Source organism: Xenopus tropicalis, chromosome 1, assembly GCF_000004195.4.
Source record: "Xenopus tropicalis strain Nigerian chromosome 1, UCB_Xtro_10.0, whole genome shotgun sequence".
Classification (NCBI taxonomy): Eukaryota; Metazoa; Chordata; class Amphibia; order Anura; family Pipidae; genus Xenopus; species Xenopus tropicalis.
The window spans coordinates 96,061,838-96,087,096 of NC_030677.2; the positions used below are offsets into that span (position 1 = coordinate 96,061,838).

Genomic DNA, 25,259 nt, shown 5'->3' on the forward strand with positions numbered 1-25,259 from the left:
TTAGGTGCCTTTCCTAGGGGAAACATATTTTATTTGGGAATTTATAACTTAAAATGCATACAAATTCCAAAATATTATACATGTGAATGTCAGAGGTCTTATGAACACCCCATATGAATACCTAAACTATGTGGCATATAGAGATTCCACAACATGAATGGTGTGTTACATTTTTCATACATCATGCTCTGTTGCCTACTAACAAAACAAAGGCGGCTGTCAGTATTGAATAGAATAAGCTGTGGGAAGCAGGGGAATCAATAGCATTGGTTTACTAAATGGCCCATTTATCAAACTGCATGTATTTCTGTGACGTAGTTCCATATAAGGACCCAGTCTTCAATTTCTTTTTTATTTTATTGCTATCAGCAGTGTAAAAGCATGTTTGTTTTATATGTTGTAAATTTTTCAACAATTGTATAATAAAAAACATAAGGAACCAGATGTAAGGATCCCTTTATCAGCTTTTTATGAAACCAGTGGGGATATAAGACAACCTGGAGGGGAATTTGCGCACAATGCAAAAAACTCTTGGGGTACTGTGATAAAAGAAGAAATGTTTTCTATAGGTTGAGTCAACCAATCAGCAGGAAGCATGTACTTGATGTCTAAAAAGGTTGCCTTGTATTATAGCACCTGATTAAATTTGCTGTCTAAGGCTAATGCCACACAAGGCGTAGGGCAGATATTTTCGGCAAGCGTAAAAGCACTTGCTGAAAATTCCGCCCTACGCCTCCAACATGTGCCTGCACCCGAATGAATGAGATACGCTCGGGTGCAGGCATATTTAGCCGATATACGCATGAAAACGCAGGACTTTGTATTATCTCGCGTTTTCATGCGTATATCGGCTAAATATGCCTGCACCCGAGCGTATCTCATTCATTCGGGTGCAGGCACATGTTGGAGGCGTAGGGCGGAATTTTCAGCAAGCGCTTTTACGCTTGCCGGAAATATTCGCCCTACGCCTCGTGTGGCATTAGCCTTAGATATGTTGGTTGCAGACTACATTTTTTGCATTTCTAACACTTTATGCAACCATATATGCCTTATGTGCTTGACAGGTAAATGGGTCATTCACAATTTAAGTAACTTTTACTATGATATAGACAGGGGACAGGGATATTCTGAGATCATTTGCAGCTGGTCTTCATTTATTATTCTTTGTATTTTGTTTTAATTAGTTTGCTTCTTGTTCAGCAACACTCAAGTTTGGAATTTCAGCAGCTATCTGGTTTATAGGGTCCAGTGAAACCAGGTAATGGTTTGAAGAGAGAATGAGAGATGTATATGAAAGGGCTTTAATAAAAAGATAAGTCATAAAAAGTAACAGTAATATTTTAGCTACACAAAGCAAGTGTTTTTTTTGCTGCCGCGGTTAGTGACCCCTAATTAAACTCTGGAAAAAGGCAGAAGACAATAAATATAGTTATAGTGTTCTGAAGCTCCCTAGATTGGTATTTAAACTGCTGGTCACTGATACTAGCAATCAGTCCAGTTACTGGTCAGATTTGTGGTTAATAAGGTACTTGTTGAAACAGAAACATAAGTCATAGAGAACAAAGCTGGTCACATAGTCAGTCTGCCTTCTGGTTGCCAGGATCACTTAACCTAAGAACCATCCAGAATCTGAAATTCCATTTTGGAATAAGGAAGAATAGAAAGAAAAAATACAAACAAATAAATGCAAAGTAATTATATAATAATGTTTTAAGTTGCAGATGCTTTGTGGTTGCACAGGTTAACTTGAAATATTTTGCAGGCATGCAGAACACATAACCAGTATGTTTGCCCACCTTTATAAATCCAAATACATAAAATGTGCCCACAGCCTCCCAGGGAAAAGTATCCACCAAACAGAGCGGTTTCATTAAGTTGTTATTGCTTATTGGGTACTATACTCAAGGTATCTAGAGTAGCTGCTTATTTTTCTATACTCAAGAGTATCAACACCATTCTTAGCCCCATGTGTAGATATTGCCCACTTTGTAGCTATAGCAACCTTTTACTAATTGCAGCCCATCGCATTTGCAATAAGCGTAAGGTTTACTATGATCTTCCCATTGCATCCTAAACCAAGTCACACAGTTTAATTTAGGACTCATGCTGCTGTTTTATTTTATAGTTTCATTTAGATTTCTAATATGATTTTTAATAAATGTATTTTTAAAATAAAGTTCATTTAATATGTAATTTATACCTGTGATGTGATTTATTGTTTCTTATGTTGCAGTGCAGCAGTAATGCCATTAACAAAAAGTAGTGTTCTTAACATTACCTAGAGCACAGCAAATTGTATCCTATGTGCAGTCCTTACTGCAATGCTGGCAGTTCAGCTACAAAAAAGGGGAAGTTGTACTCAACCATAGTTTAGTTGCCCCATGTATGTAATGATTGCCTCATGATGACTGCATATGGGAATTCATCGAAATGGTAACAGACATAAGGTGGCATAGTAACAGTTTTCATTGAATCTTGTCAGGCCTTGATACAGACTTTGATAAAGGACATATAACCACACCTGACAAAACTGGAGCATGTTAAGGCTTTCATTGGAGCCCAAGGTGGGCCTGGAGATCAGCCCTGTGATTTACTCCAACTGGTGTACAAATTCAGTTTAATTGAAATGCCATGAAATATGGCAGTAGTGTCTGTTAATAACAACATTGTACAATGATAGTATCCAAAGTGTTAAATGCCTCTACAAGATTCTTGTGGCCAAGCTTCCATATATCTCCTGAGGAAGCATGTCAGTCCACGAGAAACGCTTTGGATACTATCGTTGTACTATGCTGTTATTGACATTTATTTTCCCTTTTGTTTTTTTTTTTATTTCAAAGATTAAAACTGTATTACACTATTTAGCGTGTCTCTCCATAGAAAGTACTTTTGAAGCACATGAAGACTGACTGTCACGTGTATTATGTTTGGTTTTGATTCATTGAGCATCTGGTAAGTCCTGCTATTGAGAGGATACTATCACCTGTATTTTGGCACCTTCATTTGCAGTTTTGCACTTTTGCACCTTTGCACAAATGAAGTTGGCAGCAACACTTGCACTTGTTCTTGTGTTTTTTAATGTGTGGGCATGTCTGCCCACACATTAAAATATTAATATGTGCATGTCTGCATATAAAATGAACCTTAACTTTTATCTCTGAAGTTACGGTAGGCCAGTAACTCAAAAACACTGCTGTAAAACTGAGTTCTATAGACACAAAACAATGACAGCAAAATATTTAATTCATTTTACTTTAGTTTTGTAAAGAATGACCTGCTATATATGTGCACAGTTATACAACCAAAGAGGAATTTTTAAGCTTAAACACTAATGCCAATTTTTGGTCAATACGCATTAAGTTATATCTATAACTTACAAGCATAATACAAAGATCCTTCTGGTGTAATGTTTGCACCACCCACACTGCAATTCAGTCCATATGAAGTAGAAGGAAGTACTTTCACAGAAATACAATATTTCATTATATACATACCGAAGAATACCAAAGGAGTATGTTACAAAAAGAAATGCTATGCAGGAGTTCATCAGATACACATATACATGATTTATGAACATTGGGGAAAAAAAAGTATTTACAATGATGCACTGTAGTCCCTAAGGCTTCCAGTTAGATAATACACTGATTCTAGGCGACATCAGGTTAAACACTGCAACAGTATGATCTTTTCATTAATGCAGAAACGATGCAACACTACCATCAGATTCTCTGTGCACCGAGAAACTTGCCGTTCCATGGCAAGCCGAAAATCTTCTTTGACCCCTTTAGTGATACCTCGTGTCACTGTATGATGTCTGGGATAGAAAAACATGGAAGGCTTTGTTGGTTGAAAAGAATATTCAGGTTCATGCATGTTGTTTACAGGGCATGCAGAAAACACAAAAAAAAAAATCTTTTAAGTGATGGAAGTAAAATGTTTCCATTTCCTAACAAAGGAGTCTGCGCCCTCATATTTATGATAAATGGGTTACAATAGTTTGAATGAAAATACCAAAAATAATTAAGTCAACCTTTTTAAAACAGAGTCAAGACTGAGTCAGTAGCTTATTGGTCTGTGTAAAGGGCCCTCTGACAGGGCTGCCCAACTGATTATCTGGCAGTTTTAAAAATCCTGTCAGGGTGAGGACTACATTGGCTCGCTGATGAGGTCCTCAGCCCAATGGCCTGCATTTACACTGCTGTGATCCGATCATGGCCAGATCAGTCTGTTATCACCCACCTCATGGTGGACATATTGTTCCTTTAAAATAAGCCTTGACATTGCTTGTTGTTTAATATGTTGCAACGGTTGGGCTTAACAAAATACAAACACAAGCTACTTATGGGAGAAAACCATATAATGTCACAACAATACAGTCAAATGAATGCAATAAAAAAAATGAAAATAAAAAAAATTAATGGATAAAAATACCAGACACCAAACTGCAAAAAAAACTATGAGCTGTGAGGAGAAGATGTTGACTGATTCAGCACATCATGAGCAAGCTTTGCTTTGTGGACATGGTACCTGTCATTGGTTGCTATGCTGGCCTGTAGAACAGGTATGAATTCCTGCTGCAGCAAACCCATGGTATTGCTAGAGGTCCTTAAAAAAGAGTAAACAGGAATATTCAAATACCCTAAACAGCTTATCCTCAGCTGCAAAAATACATTAAAAAAAAACATAAAAAAAAGTGCTGGGAGCTGTGATATGGGTATTATGATAACACATTCCTATGTTACATTTATGTGTAGACTTTATGTTATTTTACTGTATGTATGGCTAAAGTTGTTGCTTGCCATTAAACAGTTTTTCTATGAACTGCTTTTTTGTGAACAATAAAGGCTATACTAAACACCTGAGGTCATTTTAGACAAGGCATACAAATAGTTTTCCTTATATACACTATATTGGTAAAAGTATGTACCAAGAATAAATACTTAACCATACAGATAGTTTATATTATGTTAAGTGACCTATTAAAGAATCTTGCCAAACTAGAATGATCCACCATTTAGTGATGGGCTGTGTGCTCCCTCAGAGATCACATGACCAGAAATAATGCAGCTCTATCTGTAACAGTGGGAGTAAAAGACAGAAAAGAAGTACCAATGTATTTCTCTACATTGTAGGGTGGTTGGATATTTAGCCTTAACACTAGATAACCTAAAGGGATGAATTCAGATTTTGAGGTTTCTTGTTATTACTTCTAAATTCAGACTTTGATGTATCCATATTTTAAACTTCTTATTTATTTTTCAGTCTTGGTACATCTTTATTCTGGTATACTTTTATGTGACTCAATCACACAATAATGTCTCTATATGTCTGACTTCTTAAATATGTAAAATATATTTTATGTATATGTTTTTTTTAATATACTATTTTTGACATTGTTATACCCTTTTATAGCTTTTTGAATATGGCTTGTTATGCTGTTCCTTTAAATCTGTTGCATTGTGTTTTCTCCTCCCTTTTTTCCTACAGTGTTTCTCTTTTCAAATACTGGTATGGTGTATACATTTAAGTCTATGATAAAGTGTCAGTTGGACATGAAATGCATAAGGCTTGTGAGATAATAGTATAAATAAAGATTTTTTTTTTCATTTTTACATTTGTTGGCCCACTTGTGGTTCCTTTATGTGCCCAATACTCATTTTCTTTTTTGCTGCAAATACAGCTTGCCCACTCCCTTGAGCTGAAGGTCTGGGGCTGGAGCACTTAGACCACCATTTCACACTGGTGACTTTCTGCTTTGGTTTGTGCATTGGTGTCCGTATACATTTTCTCAAGTAAAAGACAGAACTTTGTCCATTAATTGGCTGATATGACCTAACATGTATGTGTGCACAGTGAATCGTATGATCCCAGGGGTTGGTTCTTAGTACTCATTGGCACATACTACTAAAAAAAAATTATAATTTTATGAAAACTATTTACAGTAGAACCATTATTTTACATTTTTCAGTGGACTAGAAACAAATTGTGTAAAGTCCAAAAAATGTAAATCAGGAAAATGCATTATGCTTATATATTAGTGGGACAAAAAAAAATGTAAAATGAGGGAAAACTGAAAATCAGGGATATGTAAAATTGAGGTTTCACTGTGTTTAGATGCAGCCGGGTTTTACATATGAGCTTTATGTAATATATTTTTATACCGACCTGCATTCTTTGGAAGTATAGTTTTCCTTTTTAGAAAGAGCACTAAACAAGAAAAGCAAAGAAAGACTGTACACTACCTCCCCTGCTGTAAACATGTACTAGAACTAATGTTAATTCCAGTATGTAAGTATCTATGAAGGTTTGTATGCATCTAGAATATGATATGCAATATTCAGCAGTTGTAAGTTTCAAGTAGTTGGACCTGCAGAGTAATCTTGAAATACAGTACATATACAGTAAGTTACCAGAGTAATTCTGCTCATTCTTTAAGTATAGAAGAAACTGCTAATACTTCTTGTATCACACTATCATAGTGTAAAACTGAAGGCCAGTGAGGGAGCCGAGATTAATGCTGCCTTCACAGGGATTTTAATTACCTTAATTCGTTATTTCCAAATCTTTTTACAAAACCATCACTTTCATATTACATGGCCAGTAAATGTGTGTTAAGTCTGATAAATGACCTACTACAATAATGGATTCCTACTATAGGGATGGCAGAGAAATAAAAAGCCACCACCATGATATCACAGCCTCATGCAACTGGCGTTGGTATAAAATAAATGTAAGAAATTACTAAATGCACAGAGGCAGGCTAGATTACCCAACTGAGAGTTATTCTTAAATTCTGTATTCAAATGTATGTTATAGTTTCCATATCACTTACTTTAGAAGCACTCCTTGGTTTGGGATAAGTTCCAGGTGAACCTTACCCCCTTCTTGAGTCCTTAAATAGGCAAACTCCTCTAACATGTCAATATCTGATATTATTAATAGGGAAGAAACCAATGTAACTTTTATTGCTGCTCATCGCTATAATACTATTTAGAATCTGAGAAAACAAAAAACATCTATAATAGATACAGGCACATAACCTATTTAAGAAAATGTTATGTTACATTTGTTAACAACTGTAAATCAGCTCTGTAATTGTAATACATGGACATTGTCTAAGAGTTTTTACCTGGGCTTGTGAAAAAAAAAAAAAGTACTATTACTATTTAAACCCCCAAAAATATATTAACACAGTTTTTGCCCCATAGATTGAAAATAAACCAACCAAACTGAGGAAATTCAAATCCTTTTTCACATAAGCCCAACTGAATCTCATGTCAAAAAGGTAATCCGCACCTCAACAAAATGTAAATGGTTTTAGAAGTTATTTGTAAATTTAAACATAAATACATTTTGAAATGTAATTACCATGAAAATCATTGAAAATATTTAATTAATGTATACATTTTCTTTCTGTGCACAAAAGGTAAAGAAACTCTTTAAACAGATGAATTTAAAACCCAAACCTGCTTGTCATTTACTTCTAACACTAATGGCACATTGGTCATTTAATCTGCTGGTAAAGAAAAGGTAGATCTGGCCTCTTCTACCACATATGTGTGCACTGGACTGAAATATGTACATGGGGAAGCTTTTGAATAGTAAACCAGTATGTACCATTAGCCTAAGGCCAGGGGCATATTAGAAAAAGTAGACTGACAGGCAAAGCTTCAGCTTGTAAGCTCGCACATGGAGTGAATGTTGGCACGAAAATGCATACTTTTGTGTTAGCACACATACTTTTTGTGTGCTCACAGGCCAATGCCACATGCGTGAGTGCAGTCATAACATGGAGTGGCTGGGAGCATAAAGGCCTTTTCTCCACTGGCATTTATAAGCATGGTATGCCACTACCCGAAGTAACAGTGCTAATGCCAGACTTGCACAAAACGATATGTTTATAAAAAATTTATATAAAAATTAAAAAAAGCAAATAAGGCCCAATTAATTACTGTATATGGCTAGTGGCACAAAAGTAATAAGTTCATTTAAGCGAAATTAACCTACAATCACTATAGCTGGGATATATCAGATAAATAATAACAAAGCTGTGTTCATACACTACACTCCTTCATTAATCATTGTTTTTCAGGCAAAAACTATTTTTTTCCATGAAAGTCTCTATACCAAAAAGAAAAAGGATACTTGTGATATAGTTGAAAAAGTTTTCATACTGAAAGTTTCCCTGCTGACATATCTTGGATATAGCTTTTAGGAACAGGTTCTCTCCCTTAGGCCAATCATGCTGAAGTAGCACAATAACATGACCCAGTGCCATGTCATCCCGGTTATCTGCAAATGCTCTGAGCTAATAAAGCAGCACATTGTTAGGAAAATAATCACAAAAAGTAGCAGCCACACTTTATAAGAAGTGTATACTAATTTTTTTAGGTACTTAAGACCAATGGCACATGGGGCATTTTCTCCTCTGGTGTGTAAATGCCAGCAGTGAAAAGCGAATCCACTGCCTTCCGCTTGTCTTGACAGGCATGACATCAGCCCTTCAGTGCACACACACATAGCGGATTTAGGCAGGGTTGGACTGGGCCCCGGCGGCCCAGACCCGACCCTTACCAGCACTCCCCCTCCTGACCCCTCCTCCCCCGACACGTCAAATTTGCGCGCACGGGGGAGGACGTCGAGTGGGGGGCCATGCGAGGGGGGTTAGGGGACGCACTAGGCTGGGCGCACCTGTAGGGCCCCTGGGATGGGAGCCCCGGTGGGCCCTTCACCCCCCAGTCCGACCCTGGATTTAGGTACAGAAATGCTTAAGTATGAACTTTCATGCTGAAATCCACTCTGTGGGTGCACCAGAGTAATACCATGCATACACACATTCAGGAAGTGGAAGGCAGTCGCTCTGGACTGGGCATATTTATCATAAAGGTGGAACAGAGCTTTCCATAGTCTCACAGTGAAAGTTCTCTTGATAAATATCCCACGGAATTGGATACAGGTCAGTGGAATTTCACCTCTAGCTGGCTGTGATATCCTATGATAAATATGCCCATATATATTCAATTTTTTTACATATATTACATTTTGTATGCATGCATACTTTCTTTTGCATTGTTTCCTCTAGCTTTATTTAAAGGAGTTAATAGCTCAGCTTGAATTTAAAGCCTTGCCTAAGCTGCCACTAACTCTCAGGCTGGTTTTCCACTAGCAAGGCTAGAAAATGAAAGGGGAACCAAAGATTTGTTATTTATGAGCTCTGTGGTATGACATCCTTAGGGCAAGGACACCTAAGAATGGCTATAATGTTCTATAGTGGTATACAGAAAAAAACAGGAATTTTGTTGTATTAACACAATTTGTCCAGAATATTTAATGAAATAATTGGAAATAACACATGCTTAGTAAATTATTTTTTTTTTAATATGAATAAGATTAATTTTACCTTGTGTCTGAGGTTAACTATAGGACTGAGATTCAATATATTTTAACTATAGGGTGCCCCCCCTTGGATTATATATATGACTGGAGTAAAATATTTCCAAGGGGTGGGGTGCAAAAAATAGTATGCAGGCAAGCTGATTTTGTAACTTTGTGGTTAAGTGCTGCCACTTGTCTGTATATATATATATATATATATATATATATATATATATATATATATATATATATATATATATATATATATATATATATATATATATATATATATATATATATATATATATATATATATATCTGCTAATTACTTTACTGCATTCCATTGCTTTATCAACTACATACCTTTAAACTTGCCAACATCAGCTGAAGACAGTAAGGCATAACAGATTTACTTGTACATGGCAATAATTTTAAGTCAGAACCTATGGAGAAAAAAAAAAAACAACATATAAATGCTGCAATTAAATCAGTCAAGAAATTCCATAGTTGGCCCAATGGTATTTCTCTGCCTACAGAGAGAAAAGTATAACAAAAAGTAGACTACACCAAAAATACTGTATCAAATTTGTGCTATTTTCCTGTAAGGCAGTGGACCCCCTTAAAGGTCCAGCCTTTGGTCTAGACCCTCCTTAGCTCATGAAATGGGTACAGATATAGAACACATACGTGTATCTGCCATTCAGTAGTACAATCACCCCAAATCTTAACCTTCAAGCTGGAATTTCAGGTGTGCCTTAAATGGTCATTCTTCCTAGTTTATAGTGCAGTGAGAACAAGTGATGAGAGAAATGTTTTCTTCTTTAAAGGAGAAGGAAAGGCTAAGTCACTTGGGGGTGCCAAAATGTTAGGCACCCCCAAGTGACATAAATCACTTACCTTTTACTCCAGGCTGGTGGGCGTTAGGAGAAAACAGCAACAGCCCGGGGTACCTTGAGCGAGCGCTTCCTCCTGCCAGCGAAATCCCTGGGCCGACGCATGCGCAGTAGAGTGAAAAGCTGACTTTGTTGTTAAAGCTCAGCTCTTCACTCTACTGCGCATGCGCATGACAGGAAGAAGGAAGCGCTCGCAGGTACCCCGGGCTGGTGCTGTTTTCTCCTAACAGGGGCAGCAGCCCGGGGTAAAAGGTAAGCGATTTAAGTCACTTGAGGGTGGCTAACATTTTGGCACCACCAAGTGACTTAGCCTTTCCTTCTCCTTTAAGTAATTAACTGCATCAATTCCATGTAAGATTTTAAAGATATGGCAAATAATAACTACAGTGGGCTTAATTTAAACTTACTTAACATTGATATAGTCAACTTTTATTGCATTTAATGTGTTCATGGTACATAACTGTTGAAAATGACAAAACAAACCTTTCCTGAATTTAGGTTTTATTTTGGAAGGATCTTCTTGAATTCTGGCAGACTCCTGTACAGGTGGCACAATATAGTTCATCAGGTCCAGGACTTTTTCACACGTTAACTAAAAGATAAAATACCGTCAGATTAATTTAAAGCAATTAACTGCGTTAGGAAACAGCAGCATAAAAAATTGGATGCAAGTATTCATAGGGGGTCTCTCAAACAGTAGAAACTTGCTGAGTTTTCATTTGTTAAATTGTCCCAAAGTTCCACTGTATCACAACGGGAGTATCACAGCCACTTGAATGTATGGCAGTGGAAACAATTTTATGTGTCAGTAAATACACAGTTATGTGTAATCAATAAAACAACATTATCTCAGTCTAAATAGCATATTTAGCTCCCATGGCTTGGCCAACTAGCCCCACAATACTACACACACACACAGAGAGTTTTACAAGCTGCCTATTTTACTGAAACTTAGCTCTTGCTAGTGGATCTAGAGATCTGCAATTCTAATATGCACTTTAAAGCAATATTATAATTACCCTGTACTCTCCTAATGCAAAGTGGCATGATGCAAGCTGAATGACAGCCCTCTGCTGTTCCAGTGCTCCCTGAGCTATAATCTGCTGGTTTGGGGAACGTGAACCCTGAAGTGCTGCCAAATGATGAAGGCTAGCAATTGCCTTCTTGTGTTGCCCCTGTGTATAAAAAGAAAAAAATTGTAAAACAGATAACCATAACCAAAAAAACCATATAGAGATACTAACACTACTTAGTAGTACACTACTAAATCTAGTGCCACCAATCTACTTTTACACACAGGTTGTACACTGGTCTTGCTAAAGGCTTGTGCACCTTCTTTTGCTTGAGTCCTTCATTTGAAAAACTTATTACTGTGTTAACCAGAATTAAAGATGCACCAAATCCTGGATTTGGTTTAAGGTCTGTATAAGCAAAGGTGATGTTTTTCATCATCAGATTATGGTAATTTTGTTTGGGGGGGGGTTCACTCAAATTTGAATATGAAAACGAGGGTGTGCACATGGTTCTGTATTCAACCGAATCTTTTGCCAACTTTATGTATTTGGTCAATTCAAAAAGTTATGGATTTGCTACATACCTAGAAAGAAGAATGCCACAATTCAGTATTAAAAGGGACAACTTTATTATGGAGAAATAATGTGTGTCTGGTAAAATAATTGTTTTAACTCTTGAATAATGTGTCTCATTCATCACATCCCCATTACTTGAACCATAAAGACACAGTATGGTATGGTAGCCCAAAACCAAAATAATCAGCCAAATCATTTCAAATTCTTGCCCTTGGTTCTAATAGTCCATTTTTTTAGGATGTGCAGTTTGTATTGCTGGTAGTGGATGAATGTTGTTTTGATTAAAACATCGCTTTCAATATCAGCTGCACATTACTTACCTGATAAATAACCATGTCTGTGAGGAAGATCCTTAACCAGAGCCATGTGTCTGTCTTCCATGGCAAGCAAATTCTGGAAAATTCTAAAAATTTAAAAGACCTTAAGTTATGCAGGATATAGCCAAAAGTTAAACTGAGCAAACTCTTACACAGAATAAAAAATATAGATGGAAGGTAATTTAAAATTTAAACCAGTGATTTGGATGTAGTCTGCATTTTCACAAATCGTGTAGTATAATGCTAACATGTTGCATAACAGTAATTACAGTACCCTTCCTGCCTGATGTTGAAGTAAGCTGAGTAAAAAGCACTGCAATGAGGATACTGTTACTATCAGTCAGTCATACGGTTTTCCACCTCATTTAAGTGGGCTTTCTGCAGTTTGAAGACAACTGAAGTGTAATAACACTGGGTAAGAATATCCCTGTAAATATACAATCATGAGCAATTATGTTGATAAAATGGCAACTAATAATCCTTTTACAATTGTACGATACAAAAATGGATTTGTTTTCGGTTGGTTAACAAAGCATTCTCATATCATTTCAGAGTTTGACAGGATATGCTTGTTTTGGTACATAAGGGCCCGTGGCAGATGGGGAGATTAGTGCTGCCATTTTTCCGAAATGGCGGAAGTTGCCTTAAAAGGAAACTTACACGATTTCGGGAAATCACGGCGCTGCCTATGCCATCCCACCGGCAATTTACATTCTAGCTGGTGGGATGGGATTTCGGGGAGATTAGTCGCCCACGACAAATCTAATCTCCCCGTCTGTCACAGCCCTAAAGGTAATCTGTCTTTTTAGTAAAAAGCCACCGTCTGCAGATGTTTTTAAATTCAGATCAGTTTCAGTTTGTACTGGTATTAATTATATATTTTGCTAAAAGTGACCTTGAAAATTTAAAGCCCCACTTTCAGTCAGCTCAGGCACTGACAGGTCCTACCCTGTGCATTTTTAATACGCAATAGTTTAATAAACAGGATGCAATGTTGCTCCATGCTGTAACTCAATTGCCAGCTAACTGGCAGCTATATGCTAGACGTTGTCAAATGAGTCAGTAAATTGTACCTTTTTCTAGTGCTTCTGTTGAATGCAGCAGGTCCCAACATTCTCTTGCTATCTTAAAGCATTCTAGCACTTCATTTGGATTAGCCAGATCATTCTTATTAACAACAACATGGCGATTTCGGCCTTTGCCAGAGACATCCTCATCATCTGAGCTCTACAAAGAAAAATAATGCCTCACAGAACAAAATAACCACAAGGTTATCACCAATGTGCAACATGCGCAACTATATGATCAGCACAAACCCAAAAATAAGATCCATTTCAGCATTATTTGATATTTGATTTTTTTCAAATCATTAAACATCTACAGTAATTAATGTGCACGGTGTACATTTAACCTAATAGCGATTAATTTTCCGAGGTTAATGAGTTGGTTGGCTGAGAAAAAATTCTCTGAGAAATACTTTTCTAGAAGAATACTCCACAATCCTTGATTTATCGTTTTTCTTAATGTCCAGCTAGACTCCAGTAGAAAAATCTGTAAAATTATTAACTGATAAAGCCATACACATTAAGATTCTTTCATCTTGTGTGGCTGACAAACAAGCAGATCTGGCCACCTACATTTTGATTGAGAGAGGGCCATGTTAACACACTAATGCAGTCTGGGATTTTCAACACTGCCTGATAGATACCTGGACCAGGGCTGAAGACGAAAAGGAAGAAGAGGAGCAAGAAGGTATGTATGAGAGTAGAGTGAAAACCAAACTTACAAGAAAGAAGCTGGCTTTTCGCTCTAATGCACAGGACAAAAGAGAAGAGTGGAGAAGATTGCAATGTGATACTACTACAGAAGTACCCTGGGCCAGTGCAGTTTTCAGCTAATAGGAGCACCAGATAAGGTATCAGGTGATTACAATCACTGTGGGGTGGCTCACATAAATCACTCCTGAGTGATTTTAACTTTCCTTCTCTTTTAAATCTACCTGTATATGACCAACATAACAAAGAAACAAGGGCTAAAGAGAAAACTAGTGTCTTCTTTTACTCATTAGTTAGTATCGAACACATTGGCTTTCACTTTTTTTATGTACTTCTTATTTATGTGTGTTGTGCCACAGCAAATTTATACACCTGCTGCTAAGAAGTATTACAGCTTCTGTGCCCTACACTCTGCAATTTTTAGCCAAAAGTAAAATATTATCACCATGGTTTTTTCTCTGCTTTCTGCAAGTTTTCTTCTTTTGTGAATATGTTTGCCAGGAGTTTGTTCAACTTCAGTGTATATGTTCGATATATCTTCCAAAAGAATAATAGGTACTTGGTTTGTTGTGTTTGGCCCTTTAATACAAAAATAAATGAAGAATTAGCATTTGTGAGCATAAGCATGGAAACCAATGTACTTGACAAATCTTTCTCCTTCTGAACAGCACTGGCATTTTTTCACTTCATAATTTCGCTGTTGTTACCACTCTCCCTAAAAGGACCACAGCACAAATTTGAATGTTTTGCTGTCCGCAGGATTACCTACTTGACAGATGGCTGGAATAATGCTTAAATTTGCACTGAACTGCTCTGTCCCCACCAGTGGACCTACGGCTGAGGCATTTGCCGCTTAGCAATGCTCATTGATACATTTTAAAGTGGCCATCGCATGACCCGTGGGATAGAGAGCGTCCACCATTAGTTTATGAATAGGGAAATCAGAGCATTTTGCCATGCTGAAAATTGCACAGGTGGCAAAACACTTGAACTCATGCATATGCCATCTATGCTTTGCAGAGAACAAAATTATTTAGATAAAACTGCATTTGTATGGATGATAATATACAACACAAAGTGAGCATGTTTATGTGCACCATTTAAAGAAAAATAAATAAAAGAAACTTTTAATTTAAACAATGAGCAAAGGATACTTTACACAACACATCATTTTGTATTTTTTACTTTGTGAATGCAATATTTTTACTAATATATCAAAATACCATAGGAAGAACAAACATTTACATGTACCAACCTTGAAAAAGTGATGGCTGAATGCTGCTGATATAGTGAAACACATTTTTAAAGAACACAAGAGTAGTTGAATAGACAACCTGATTTTTATATTTTGCATGGGCTTCATTTTCAAAGTTGGTGATGTATCTACAAAGATCTTTTACACGATGAAAAACATCATTCAAAGTCCTGACAATATAAGATATAAGGGAATAGAAGAGAGAGTATTAGGAACATACTGAACATGTTACCCAACAGTTTCTACAACACTGAAAAAAATTATCTTAAGTGCATTGAAACACTATAATTTTCTGTGGCCAGACAACTGTAAAAAGGGTACACCAAGCAGCATTCACAGAGAAAATGTTGCACTCCCTGTGCATAGTTGGCCTATGGGCAATGGGTAGTACAGTGCAGGGCAGCAAAGTCTACTGCTTAGATCTAAGGCTAAGCTATTTAATGAGATTTTAGGCATTGGGAGGCACAAGTCCATTAAATGCTGTTAATGCAATTTACAGCAATTCTTTGAGGCAAACCATATATTACCTACTACTCATATAATAACCAATATGTATGAAGGACAGTAGATAGTTGCAGTTGTACCCAAGAACAGTGGAGGGGCAACAATGGAGGCACAGGTAAAAAGCATTGGGAAAAGACACAAGGTATTTTATGTGTCTGTTTTTTTTTATATATTAATGCCATTGTCATACACAGCAATTGTTTGTAGCTAGGGTGGTTGCGCGGTATTTACATGCATTTTACCACAGGTCATAGCAACTATAGAAGTGCGTTACCAAATCATGAAAACATGTTTTATTCTGCCACTTAATTATCACCTATTGACCAAGGTTTAAATATTGCAGTTCCATATTTTTATATATCTAACAGATTCAGAAATTATAAACAACTCTTACTATAAACATATAATTACTATAATTATAAACAACTACTCTACTTCTAAGAGTGCCCACAACTAAAAAGGTGTTTTTTTTACAGTAAGTACTTTTTATTACTAAACAATTTACCAAGATTTAAGCACTTCCAATTCAATGGGGATTATTTATGGCCATAGCAAGTCACTTTAAAAGCACTTAATATCAGAGTAATACTGCTATGTTAGTTAGCCGCTGTTAGTCTAATGTCACATGCTGTTTTTCTCAGCCAGCAGAAAAACACAAGGAAGCAAAACATCTATCCCACCCAATGACTCCTCATATGCTTAGTAACAGACATGAATAGGATCTGCCTGGCATTGTACACATACAACACTGTTTTTTTAATTACGATAATAAATCTCCCTTACCTTGTTCCTTTATCCATCTGCCATTCGCAACGCATACCTATAACTGACAAAATTTTAAAAAGCCTTTCCCAGGGGTCCACTATCTGAGATGATTTTTCAGTCAAGCCTTCAATAATGTATTTTTGAGAGTTCCGTTTCGTGGGTGATAAAAGGTCAGATGTTTCCTGTACACCTAGATACAAATAATCTTAATTATTACCACCTAACTGAATACCAACAAGAGGCTTTAAATAGTTCCAGATTTTCCTGGTTAACATGCTGTGCAAGCAAAGTTCTAGGGAATGCAACCTGGTTTTGAATCTTCTTTATCCTGTTTCTGGCTTTGTGTCATCTTAAGCGTGCAACCTCTGCTTGTTAATAAAATTCACAAGTATCCTGTGGTAACCTATGGTCTCACTGTAATCGTATGGAATATAGTGACCCAGCCTAAATTGCATGGGTGGGTTACCAAATTCCATACAATTAGTGATTTTTTTCCTACAACAGAAAATGATCACTAAAACCCAGAAGATAAATAGATTCTCGAGTAACAATGCTACTTGTAAGGGTTTTCCAAGGTTAAGTAACACTGTTATGCATCAGATACTGTGTTTTACAGGAATGTAATGGTTTAAAGCTATTTGTAAAAGTAATTGCTATTGAAGGTAGCACATGCCTGTTCTTTTCTATCCTATTTCCTGGACTTTTAAAACAATGCAGCGGAAGCCAGTGGAAGCATGTAAGGCTGACTTCTGCCACATTGAGACAAGAGACAACCAATAATGCAAAAGTTTAAGAAAAATACTAGTTTTATTTAGATTTCATTAGATTTAGTCATTTAAATGAAATGAATTAAATAAAAATGGTAATGAATGCATACTGAAAATTTCCTTACAATTATTCATTATGTCAATTTCATTTTTTAGTTTAAATTCTTTGTAATGTTTACTGGGAAAGAAACTGAAATAAACAAAGAAAAGAGCTGCAAATTATGTCAGTGCTATAAAAAGAGTAATAAAATATAAAATCAAACAGTTACCCTGATGTTGGTTGTCTGTTTGAGGAGATCGGGTTACATAATTGATATAAAATTCTGCAGCTTTGTTCAGGTATTTATATAACAAACTGGCTGGCAGCCGAACATCCAGGTTGTTTATAATAAGAGGCAAGACATCACAGACTGTAAATAAAAGAAAAGAAATAAGCAGGCAACAATGGTTATATATAAAACATTAATTAAACTAACATTTATAAGAATAAATAAGCTGGATTATGCGGATATTTTATATTTATGCATACAAAGTCAGCTGTGCTTACATGTACACCTACAAGTACTATGTAAAAATAGTTACAGTACAGATGTTGAACCTTCACTTTCCAGGAAAGTTTATGTTTAACACTGCAGCATAATTTGCTGTTTAGGTGGTATCAGCACAATATTTGAATGTATGCCCACAGTACAGTGACATTTTCTGGCTGCTCAGCACACTTTGAAGATGGGGGTATGAAATACGTTACAGTCAAAATTCTGGCGCAGTATACAGTGTTCTTCTGTGTGTGCTACAGACATAGAGGTTTTGTTGCACCAGATTTCGGTTTGTGATGCATGTAATGCCTTCTGCTCAAAATTGTCAAAAACATGATGGCAAGCCTGTGCACTTTCAGATTCTCTTTGCAATGTAGTCTTAAATGGGTTGTTCACCTTCCAAACATGTTTTTAGGGCGAGGGCAGTCGAAGCGTATATACGCTTCTCTCAGTCCTGGGCTTTTCTGCCTGGCTGAGAGAAGCAGATCCACTTCCATACGCCGCTCTGTGTGCGTGCACTAAAACCTATGGCAACAGCCAGAGGGTGCGCACAGAGTGGATTGGCAGTCGGCCTGAAAAACGCGAAAGCTAACATTTTCCAGACTGACAGCCGACTGCTCTGTGTGCGCACCCTCTGGCTGTTGCTATAGGTTTTAGTGCACACACACACAGAAGCGGATCTGCTACTCAGCCAGGCAGAAAAGCACAGGGCTGAGAGAAGCGGATATATGATTCATCTGCCCTTGCCCTCACAGTTCAGGTGTTTTCAGATATAACACTAGAAATAAAACTTTACTTTGATAATTTTTCTTAAATTGAAATTGAAGTTCTTGTCTCTGTTGTCTCAGTATGACAGCTCAGTAATCCAGGTGCAGATTCTGAAATGTTACAATGTGCTGCATTACTTGATACATTTCAGCAATCTCTGGAATACTAGAAACTACTGTATCAAATCTAACAACTGCCTTTAATGGAAAATAAGAGATATATAAACTTATGTAGCAAATCAGAACAGGTTACAGAGTCAATGAAAACCCTCCTAAATTAGAACACATCTGTTTTAACCAATCTGTATGTTAATCTAATAGCCTACTGATCTTGAAGAAATGAACTGATCTAACACAATATTTAGGATTTTAAAACAATGTCTAGGAATCACAGAATGTGTTCTTTACCTTCTCAGCCCACATCCAATATTTCAGTACAATGTACTGTATTATTTAGCACTGCAAATGTATGCAAAGCGAGAATACAGGCGATAGGATTTTCCATACACAGCTGGAATAATGTCCCTGCCCCAAAAAGTTACAAGCTATAAATGTGCCACTTATGCTATTCCTTCAAGACCCATGTTCTCATCTCTATCCACTTTTATCTGACCTAACACTAAGTTCAAGGAAGTTTGCTATCCATTCCCTCCATTATTAAAAACAACACACATACCAAACAACTTTCTAAAACAGTTTACAGGAGATTCTTGGTCTTCAATATTCTCAGCCTCCAATAATGTTTCACCCAAGCTTACCTAGAAAAAAAAAAAAAGACATCATTTATAAAAATCACACAAAGTGGATACTAATTCTTGTTGGTGCAAATAAAGTAGTAGTAAAGTAGTAGTAGTAGTAGTAGTAGTAAAGATACAATATAAATAAATTTGCATTCAAATTTATATTCAAAACGTGAGGCTTCTGACACCTTACACTGCTAAAAGAAAAGTAGCCCATTTGTGGTTCATGCTGCATTTATTAATATCTTCAAAGCTATAGCTACAAGGAGGCTACACAAATAATTTATTTTGATAAAAGACATGCAATGAGCTTCTCACATATTGGTAGCCCACCAATATGACATGGCAATGCTGAAATCCACACTATAAATGTATGTATGTATAAATGTCTTACCCCATGTTGTACCACAGTCTCTGGGAAACGCCTCAACAAAAGCAGCAACATCTCTGCCCGTTCCAATGTGTTGAAACATTGCTCAGTAGCTTTCAACAACATATCACACTGAATGCGACCAGGTAGTGCCTCAAACAAACCTGAGATATAAGAAATAGTTCTCAATCACCACAACAATAAAGTTTTAATATGCATATTGGGCTACATTCAATTCCATCAAATTTTAATAGTTGTGTGTAGCATAAGGCATGTGAATAATTTCTGTTTTAAGTCTGCACTGCTTGTCTTGCATTACTAAAGGCTCTTTGGTTTCTTTTAGCCCTTCTTACTCTAACCATGATGATTTCTTTGCTTTCAGTGTGGCCTCCATATTTATATGCTCATGCAAGGCCCACCCATCTCTGACATCACTGTCAGGGGCTGGGGAATGGCAGATGCCTTGTATATCATACACACACAAAATATGTTCTTTTCAGTAACAGTATGTATTTTAGGCAGAAACTGCTAAACAAAGCAACACAAACCTAAAGGCACACAGAGCTGTACCTTGGCTTCTTTCCGCCTGCATTTTTTTCTGCAGAGAATAATTGAAATAGTTGACGTATGGGTGATGACTCATATCCAAAGCCTTAATGATATTTAAAAAAAAAAAAAAGCAAAAAGACACCTGTACCTCTTAAAAACTGGGTCTGTTTGTCCTGAGAGTCATTCCGGAGAGCAGCTGTAATCACTCCGATTTCCCTCCAAACTACAGGCTGGTCTGGAAAGTTCACAAACCTACAAAAGGGGAAAAATATATTACCTGCTGTGTACCAGAGATTGTACGTGGTGCCTGCCTTATTAAAACAGAAACTGAGACATTTGTGAAAATTTAGCAGAAAACTAGATTACTTGTTCTCAAAGGGCCATAGAGAGCACTCACATATCATATAGCAGTCTTCCAGCGGATGCTGTTCGTTCTGCATTTCTTTCAATACTGTACATTTCATACTGTAAGATGAAAATAGTAATTTAGATCTCACTTTAAATAGACAAAATACTACTTTTATTGTGCTGACATGCATTCCATGTTGCGTAATGTACCAAAGGGGGTAAGAAAACAGCCAACTGAACATTCAAGTTTATACTTATCTAAAAGGAACTTTGATAAGTAGGCACCTATTTGAAGTCCTTATAGTCAAAGAGAGAAGTAGTAAGCAGAAAGCAAAAAGGGGGGCAGAGCTTCACACTAGACAAGGAAGTAACTAAAAGAACTGCTGTGCAGCTGCTTGCAATAGAGAAACAAAATAAATCTGCATGAAGGGAAAAAGGTATGTTATTCTGGGGGCTGAGATCTTAAAAAAAGGTTTACTTATTTTTTAATTCTTGGGCCCGTGGATACAATAAAATCAAACCTTAATACTGCCACACATAATTACATTGTGACAGTTGTGACATTACTCACAACTTTTTACTTCCTACTTTGGGGGGGAAGCCTTTTGGGGAGATGCTTTCCTATTTCAGCACAAAGTGTGGTCTGTAAAGGATTGATTTGATGAGATGGAAGTGGAAGAATATAACTGGCTTGCACAGAACCCTTAGCCCAACCCAGCTAAACACCTGTGGGAAGAACAGAAAGCTGCCTCAGAGCCAGGCCTGATAACTACAATCCACTGTCCAACAAAACAACTGCACATTTGGCTAAATGATAGTTGTTCTAATATCTAATGGAAACCTTTCTAGAAGAGGAAAGAGAAAACAACCTTCATATTATTTTTTTTTGTTTAAGAATGAGATGTTGGAATGGCAGGTGTTCAGATATTTTTGGTCTAGTAGCGTATCTATATATTAAAAGTTTTTACCTCACATTTGCATTATTATGCTAGTTTTGGTTTAATGAATAAGGCAATAATAATGTTTGGATAAATATATTGTATATATCTTTATTTAAAGGAAAAGTAAAGTATCCAAGGCAAATTTTTAGTTCTAGCAGCAGTGCCCCCTCTTTAATCACTTCACTGATACTTGCCCCAACTTATCTGTTGTGCCCCCATAGCATGTTTAGAACTAGAGATGCTTGATGGCATTGACTACCACCTTTAGCTGTGTCACTTCTGTTTCCAGCAGGCATCAAGGGGATCAGCAAGCAGCACATGCACACTGGCACCCAAACTGGAATATTGGGGTACTGTGAATTCAAGGTTAGACTGGCCCAAAAGGGCACTGGGAAAGAAACTGTTGGGCCCCATTTCATTGGGCGTGTTGGTGAGTGAGACGGATTTCTGTTGACCAGTACTCAGTGGTGGTAGAGATATGGTGCCGTGTCAGACGTATGCAGAGGGTGGGCCGTATATTCACTTCTTCCCATGAGACCCAAACATACCAGTCTGACACGGTGTGCATGTTCCTAGCTGAAATCCATGCTGGCATTTTAAAACCCCAAATTAAGGAAAGCTTTGTGGTTTGGTCAGGGCTGCCATCAGAAACTCTAGGCCCTGCACAGTTTATTTATATTGAGCCCCCCCATGAACACAAGCATGCAGTAACAATATTTTGGCCATGGCCCTTGTGTTTTCAACATAAACAGCTGATGTTACTGTATAAGCAGATCATATAAAGAGTTTGACTGATTAATGTGCTAATAAGTCATTCAGTTTATTGGGGGTCAGTGGAGTTTGCCCTAAGTTTAACCCCTTCCCACCTAATTGCCCCTGCTCTGCGCTTTCATTGCTTGATATGGAAGTTATGTAAGTTTTCACATTAGTTATGTAAACTGCATAAGTTTAGGGGCCCCAATAACTAGTCAGTAGTAGTTCATAAAACAGTAAAAATAATTAATGTGCTAATAAGTCAGTATTTTAACTGGGGGGGGGGGGCACCAGTGGAGTTTATATGTATGTTACGCGAGTACCCCCTCTTCCCCCAATGGCGGCCCTGGGTTTGGTAGTTTGAAATAGAAAACCACATTACCCATTTTGGATTCCTCATTTGCACATTTCAAAAATATATGGTTTCCTGAGGGTGAACCTACTGTTAGAGGATATTCTGGCCTTGAAATCTGAAGTATGATGATTTATTTTTTTTCATATTTAAATTTTTAAATCTTGTTGAAGTGGGATTACACAAAAATTTTGAAAAAAAACAGAAAACCCAGTTTATCCTGAAAATTGATGAATAGTTTTCCTAGACAAACTAAAACTACTCTTCAGGAAATGCCCCTAAATTGAAATGACTAGCAAATTACAGGGCTCATGTAGACATGGGGCTTGGGTTTATTACAGACCAACAGATTTAATAAGACCTAAAGGCACACTGACCCGTGGTATCAGGTGATTACAATCACTGGGAGGCGCCTAACCTTTTGGCACCCCCCCAGCTATTATACCTTTCCTTTTCATTTAAAGGAACAGTAACACCAAAAAATGAAAGTGTATAAAAGTAACTAAAATATAATGTGCTGCTGCCCTGCACTGGTATAAGTTGTGTGTTTACTTCAGAAAGTCTACTATAATTTATATAAATACGCTGCTATGTAGCCATGGAGGCAGCCATTCAAAGGAGAAAAGGCACAGGCACATAGCAAATAAGTTCTGTAGAATACAATAGTGTTTTATCTGTTATCTGCTATGTAACCTGTGCCTTTTCTCCAGCTTGAATGGCTGCCCCCGTGGCTACACAGCAGCTTATTATATAAATCAGTGCTGTCCAACTTCTCTGGTACCGAGGGCCGGAATTTTTCCGACCTACGTGGTGGAGGGCCGATAATGGAAGCCAGTTTTGACCACTCCCCTTTTTGAAACCGCACCCACTTGAAACCACACCCATGTTATCACATGACCATACCCATATTAATGGTTGTAGTACAGCAAAAACCTGCCATACTCTGCCTGCCCTACCCTGCCTGTGTGCCATACTCTGCCTGCCCTACCCTGCCTGTGTGCCATACTCTGCCTGCCCTACCCTGCCTGTGTGCCATACTCTGCCTGCCCTACCCTGCCTGTGTGCCATACTCTGCCTGCCCTACCCTGCCTTGGTGTGTGCCATACTCTGCCTTCCCTACCCTGCCTGTGTGTGCCATACTTTCACTGTGTGTGCCATTCTTGGCTGGTTTGTGCCAAACTTGTCCTGTGTGTGCCATACTCTGCCTGCCCTACCCTGCCTGTGTGTGCCATACTGTGCACACACAGGCAGCCTACAGTAACACAATGCTGGCACTGCTCCTACAGTCTGCACAATAACTATATATTAAAAAACTTTTTAATTGCAGTACCACCTCAGTATATGTTCTTTTTGTAGTATGCAGGGATTATTTGTGGGTTTCTACTGCTCCTGAGGTGTGAAGAAGTGAACAATGGGGGTGATTACAGCCTGAGCCTGAGGTGTGAACAATGCAGAGATTAAAAGGTGTGAACAGTACAGGGGATTACATGTATAAACAATACAGCCTGATTACAGCCTGAATCTGAGGTGAGAACCATGCAGGGGGGGCAGTTAATCACAGTACTGATACCATTTAAAGCTTACACAAGAGTAAGCCATCAAAGCAGCCAGACAGGTGGGGGGCCACACAGAGGGGGGTCGCGGGCCGCCAGTTGGACAGCACTATAAATTATAGTAGTGTTACTGTAGCAAACACACCAGTTTTACCAGTGCAGGGCAACAGTGCATTTGTATTACTTTAAAGCTCTTTCATTTTTTGGTGTTACTGTTCCTTTAAGGAAAAACATATGAAGAACACAGTTGCCCACAGGAAATCACACTCAAGACAGGCAACAAAGTACCCATAATATCCCTGAATAGCTCCATATGCAGAAGGTTCTTCTGCATTTTAGCACAGTTGCATTGTCAGTTTTACCAGCAGGGATTCACAAAGGGATTAACTCAAAGGTATTTTGGGTGCTTTGTTGCTTGTGGGAAGCAAGATTTCTCAAGGGTGACAGAGAGTCCCATTTGCCATTTCCCTTAAAGAAAATGTGGGCAATATGGGCTAATTTTCCCACTCAGATAAACTGCTTTGTATTGAAGTATCAGCAATGCTATTAGACCAAAGCAGAGCAGTGACAGCGACATAGAAACAGGAAGGTCCTGTTACCTTGTTACCTACCAATTGTTCTGTTAATAAACTCCAAATGGCAGAAGGGGGTTGGCAGCACAAGCGTCCTACAAAGGAGCTATGGGCTCCAGAGTGAGCCCTGGCGCAGTTGCAACCCCTACAGTAGCAATAATAAATCCACTGACCACCACTGTTTTCAATATTGTTTAAATGTTGTCGCACTAACTCCCTGAGCTGTTATTCAAACTCAGCTGCAGAGCCTCGGTAGTGAGCCTACCACATTGGGTTGAATATACATTTAGAATGGGCGCCAATTGGTGTCTCATGTAACACTACGCACCTGAATATTGAAGTCCTGAGGGTACAGTGTGCGCGCTGTAATGAGCCAAGCTCTGGCCGCACATGTATCTTCTTGCACCAACTCCCGTGCTCTCCGCACTAGGAACTCACAGTCACCAAGACCCGCCATGACTGGAGCTCTCGAAGCACTATTATTACGTCATCTTCACGCGACCAAAACAAAGTAGCCTTGTGTATATGCCGCCACAAC

General features: G+C 37.8%; 1 protein-coding gene across 3 annotated transcripts; it reads right to left on the reverse strand.

The window, feature by feature from the left end:
- Window positions 1-1,287: 1,287 nt before the first annotated feature.
- On the reverse strand, window positions 1,288-25,259 carry ints10 (integrator complex subunit 10). Of its 3 annotated transcripts, XM_004911050.4 has the most exons (18): window positions 25,050-25,259; window positions 20,600-20,667; window positions 20,351-20,454; window positions 19,678-19,817; window positions 19,220-19,301; window positions 17,510-17,650; window positions 16,492-16,663; window positions 15,205-15,374; window positions 14,395-14,528; window positions 13,248-13,401; window positions 12,178-12,260; window positions 11,288-11,443; window positions 10,752-10,860; window positions 9,739-9,818; window positions 8,146-8,308; window positions 6,833-6,926; window positions 4,528-4,605; window positions 1,288-3,814 (listed from the first exon to the last, which is right to left on the reverse strand). In XM_004911050.4, the coding sequence occupies exons 1-18, from the start codon at window positions 25,176-25,178 to the stop codon at window positions 3,658-3,660; spliced, it is 2,214 nt and encodes a 737-aa protein (XP_004911107.2). In that variant the 5' UTR covers window positions 25,179-25,259; the 3' UTR covers window positions 1,288-3,657. The 3 variants fall into 3 exon arrangements, with proteins under 3 accessions (XP_004911107.2, XP_002934040.2, XP_012810503.2); XM_002933994.5 differs by lacking the exon at window positions 4,528-4,605 and having other exon boundaries at window positions 25,050-25,247; XM_012955049.3 differs by lacking the exon at window positions 20,600-20,667 and having other exon boundaries at window positions 25,050-25,212.

What these genes read in the sequence shown, in the direction of transcription:
- ints10 (XM_004911050.4), bottom strand. Translation starts at nt 25,178, where the DNA reads ATGGCGGGTCTTGGTGACTGTGAGTTCCTAGTGCGGAGAGCACGGGAG. An exon ending in AAAGCAGAGAAAAAACCATG is followed by an intron (nt 13,402 to 14,394) that starts GTGATAATATTT and finishes TTTTCTTTGTAG; the next exon opens with AGCTCAGATGATGAGGATGT. An exon ending in TTGCATTAGGAGAGTACAGG is followed by an intron (nt 10,861 to 11,287) that starts GTAATTATAATA and finishes TTTATCTTTTAG; the next exon opens with TTAACGTGTGAAAAAGTCCT.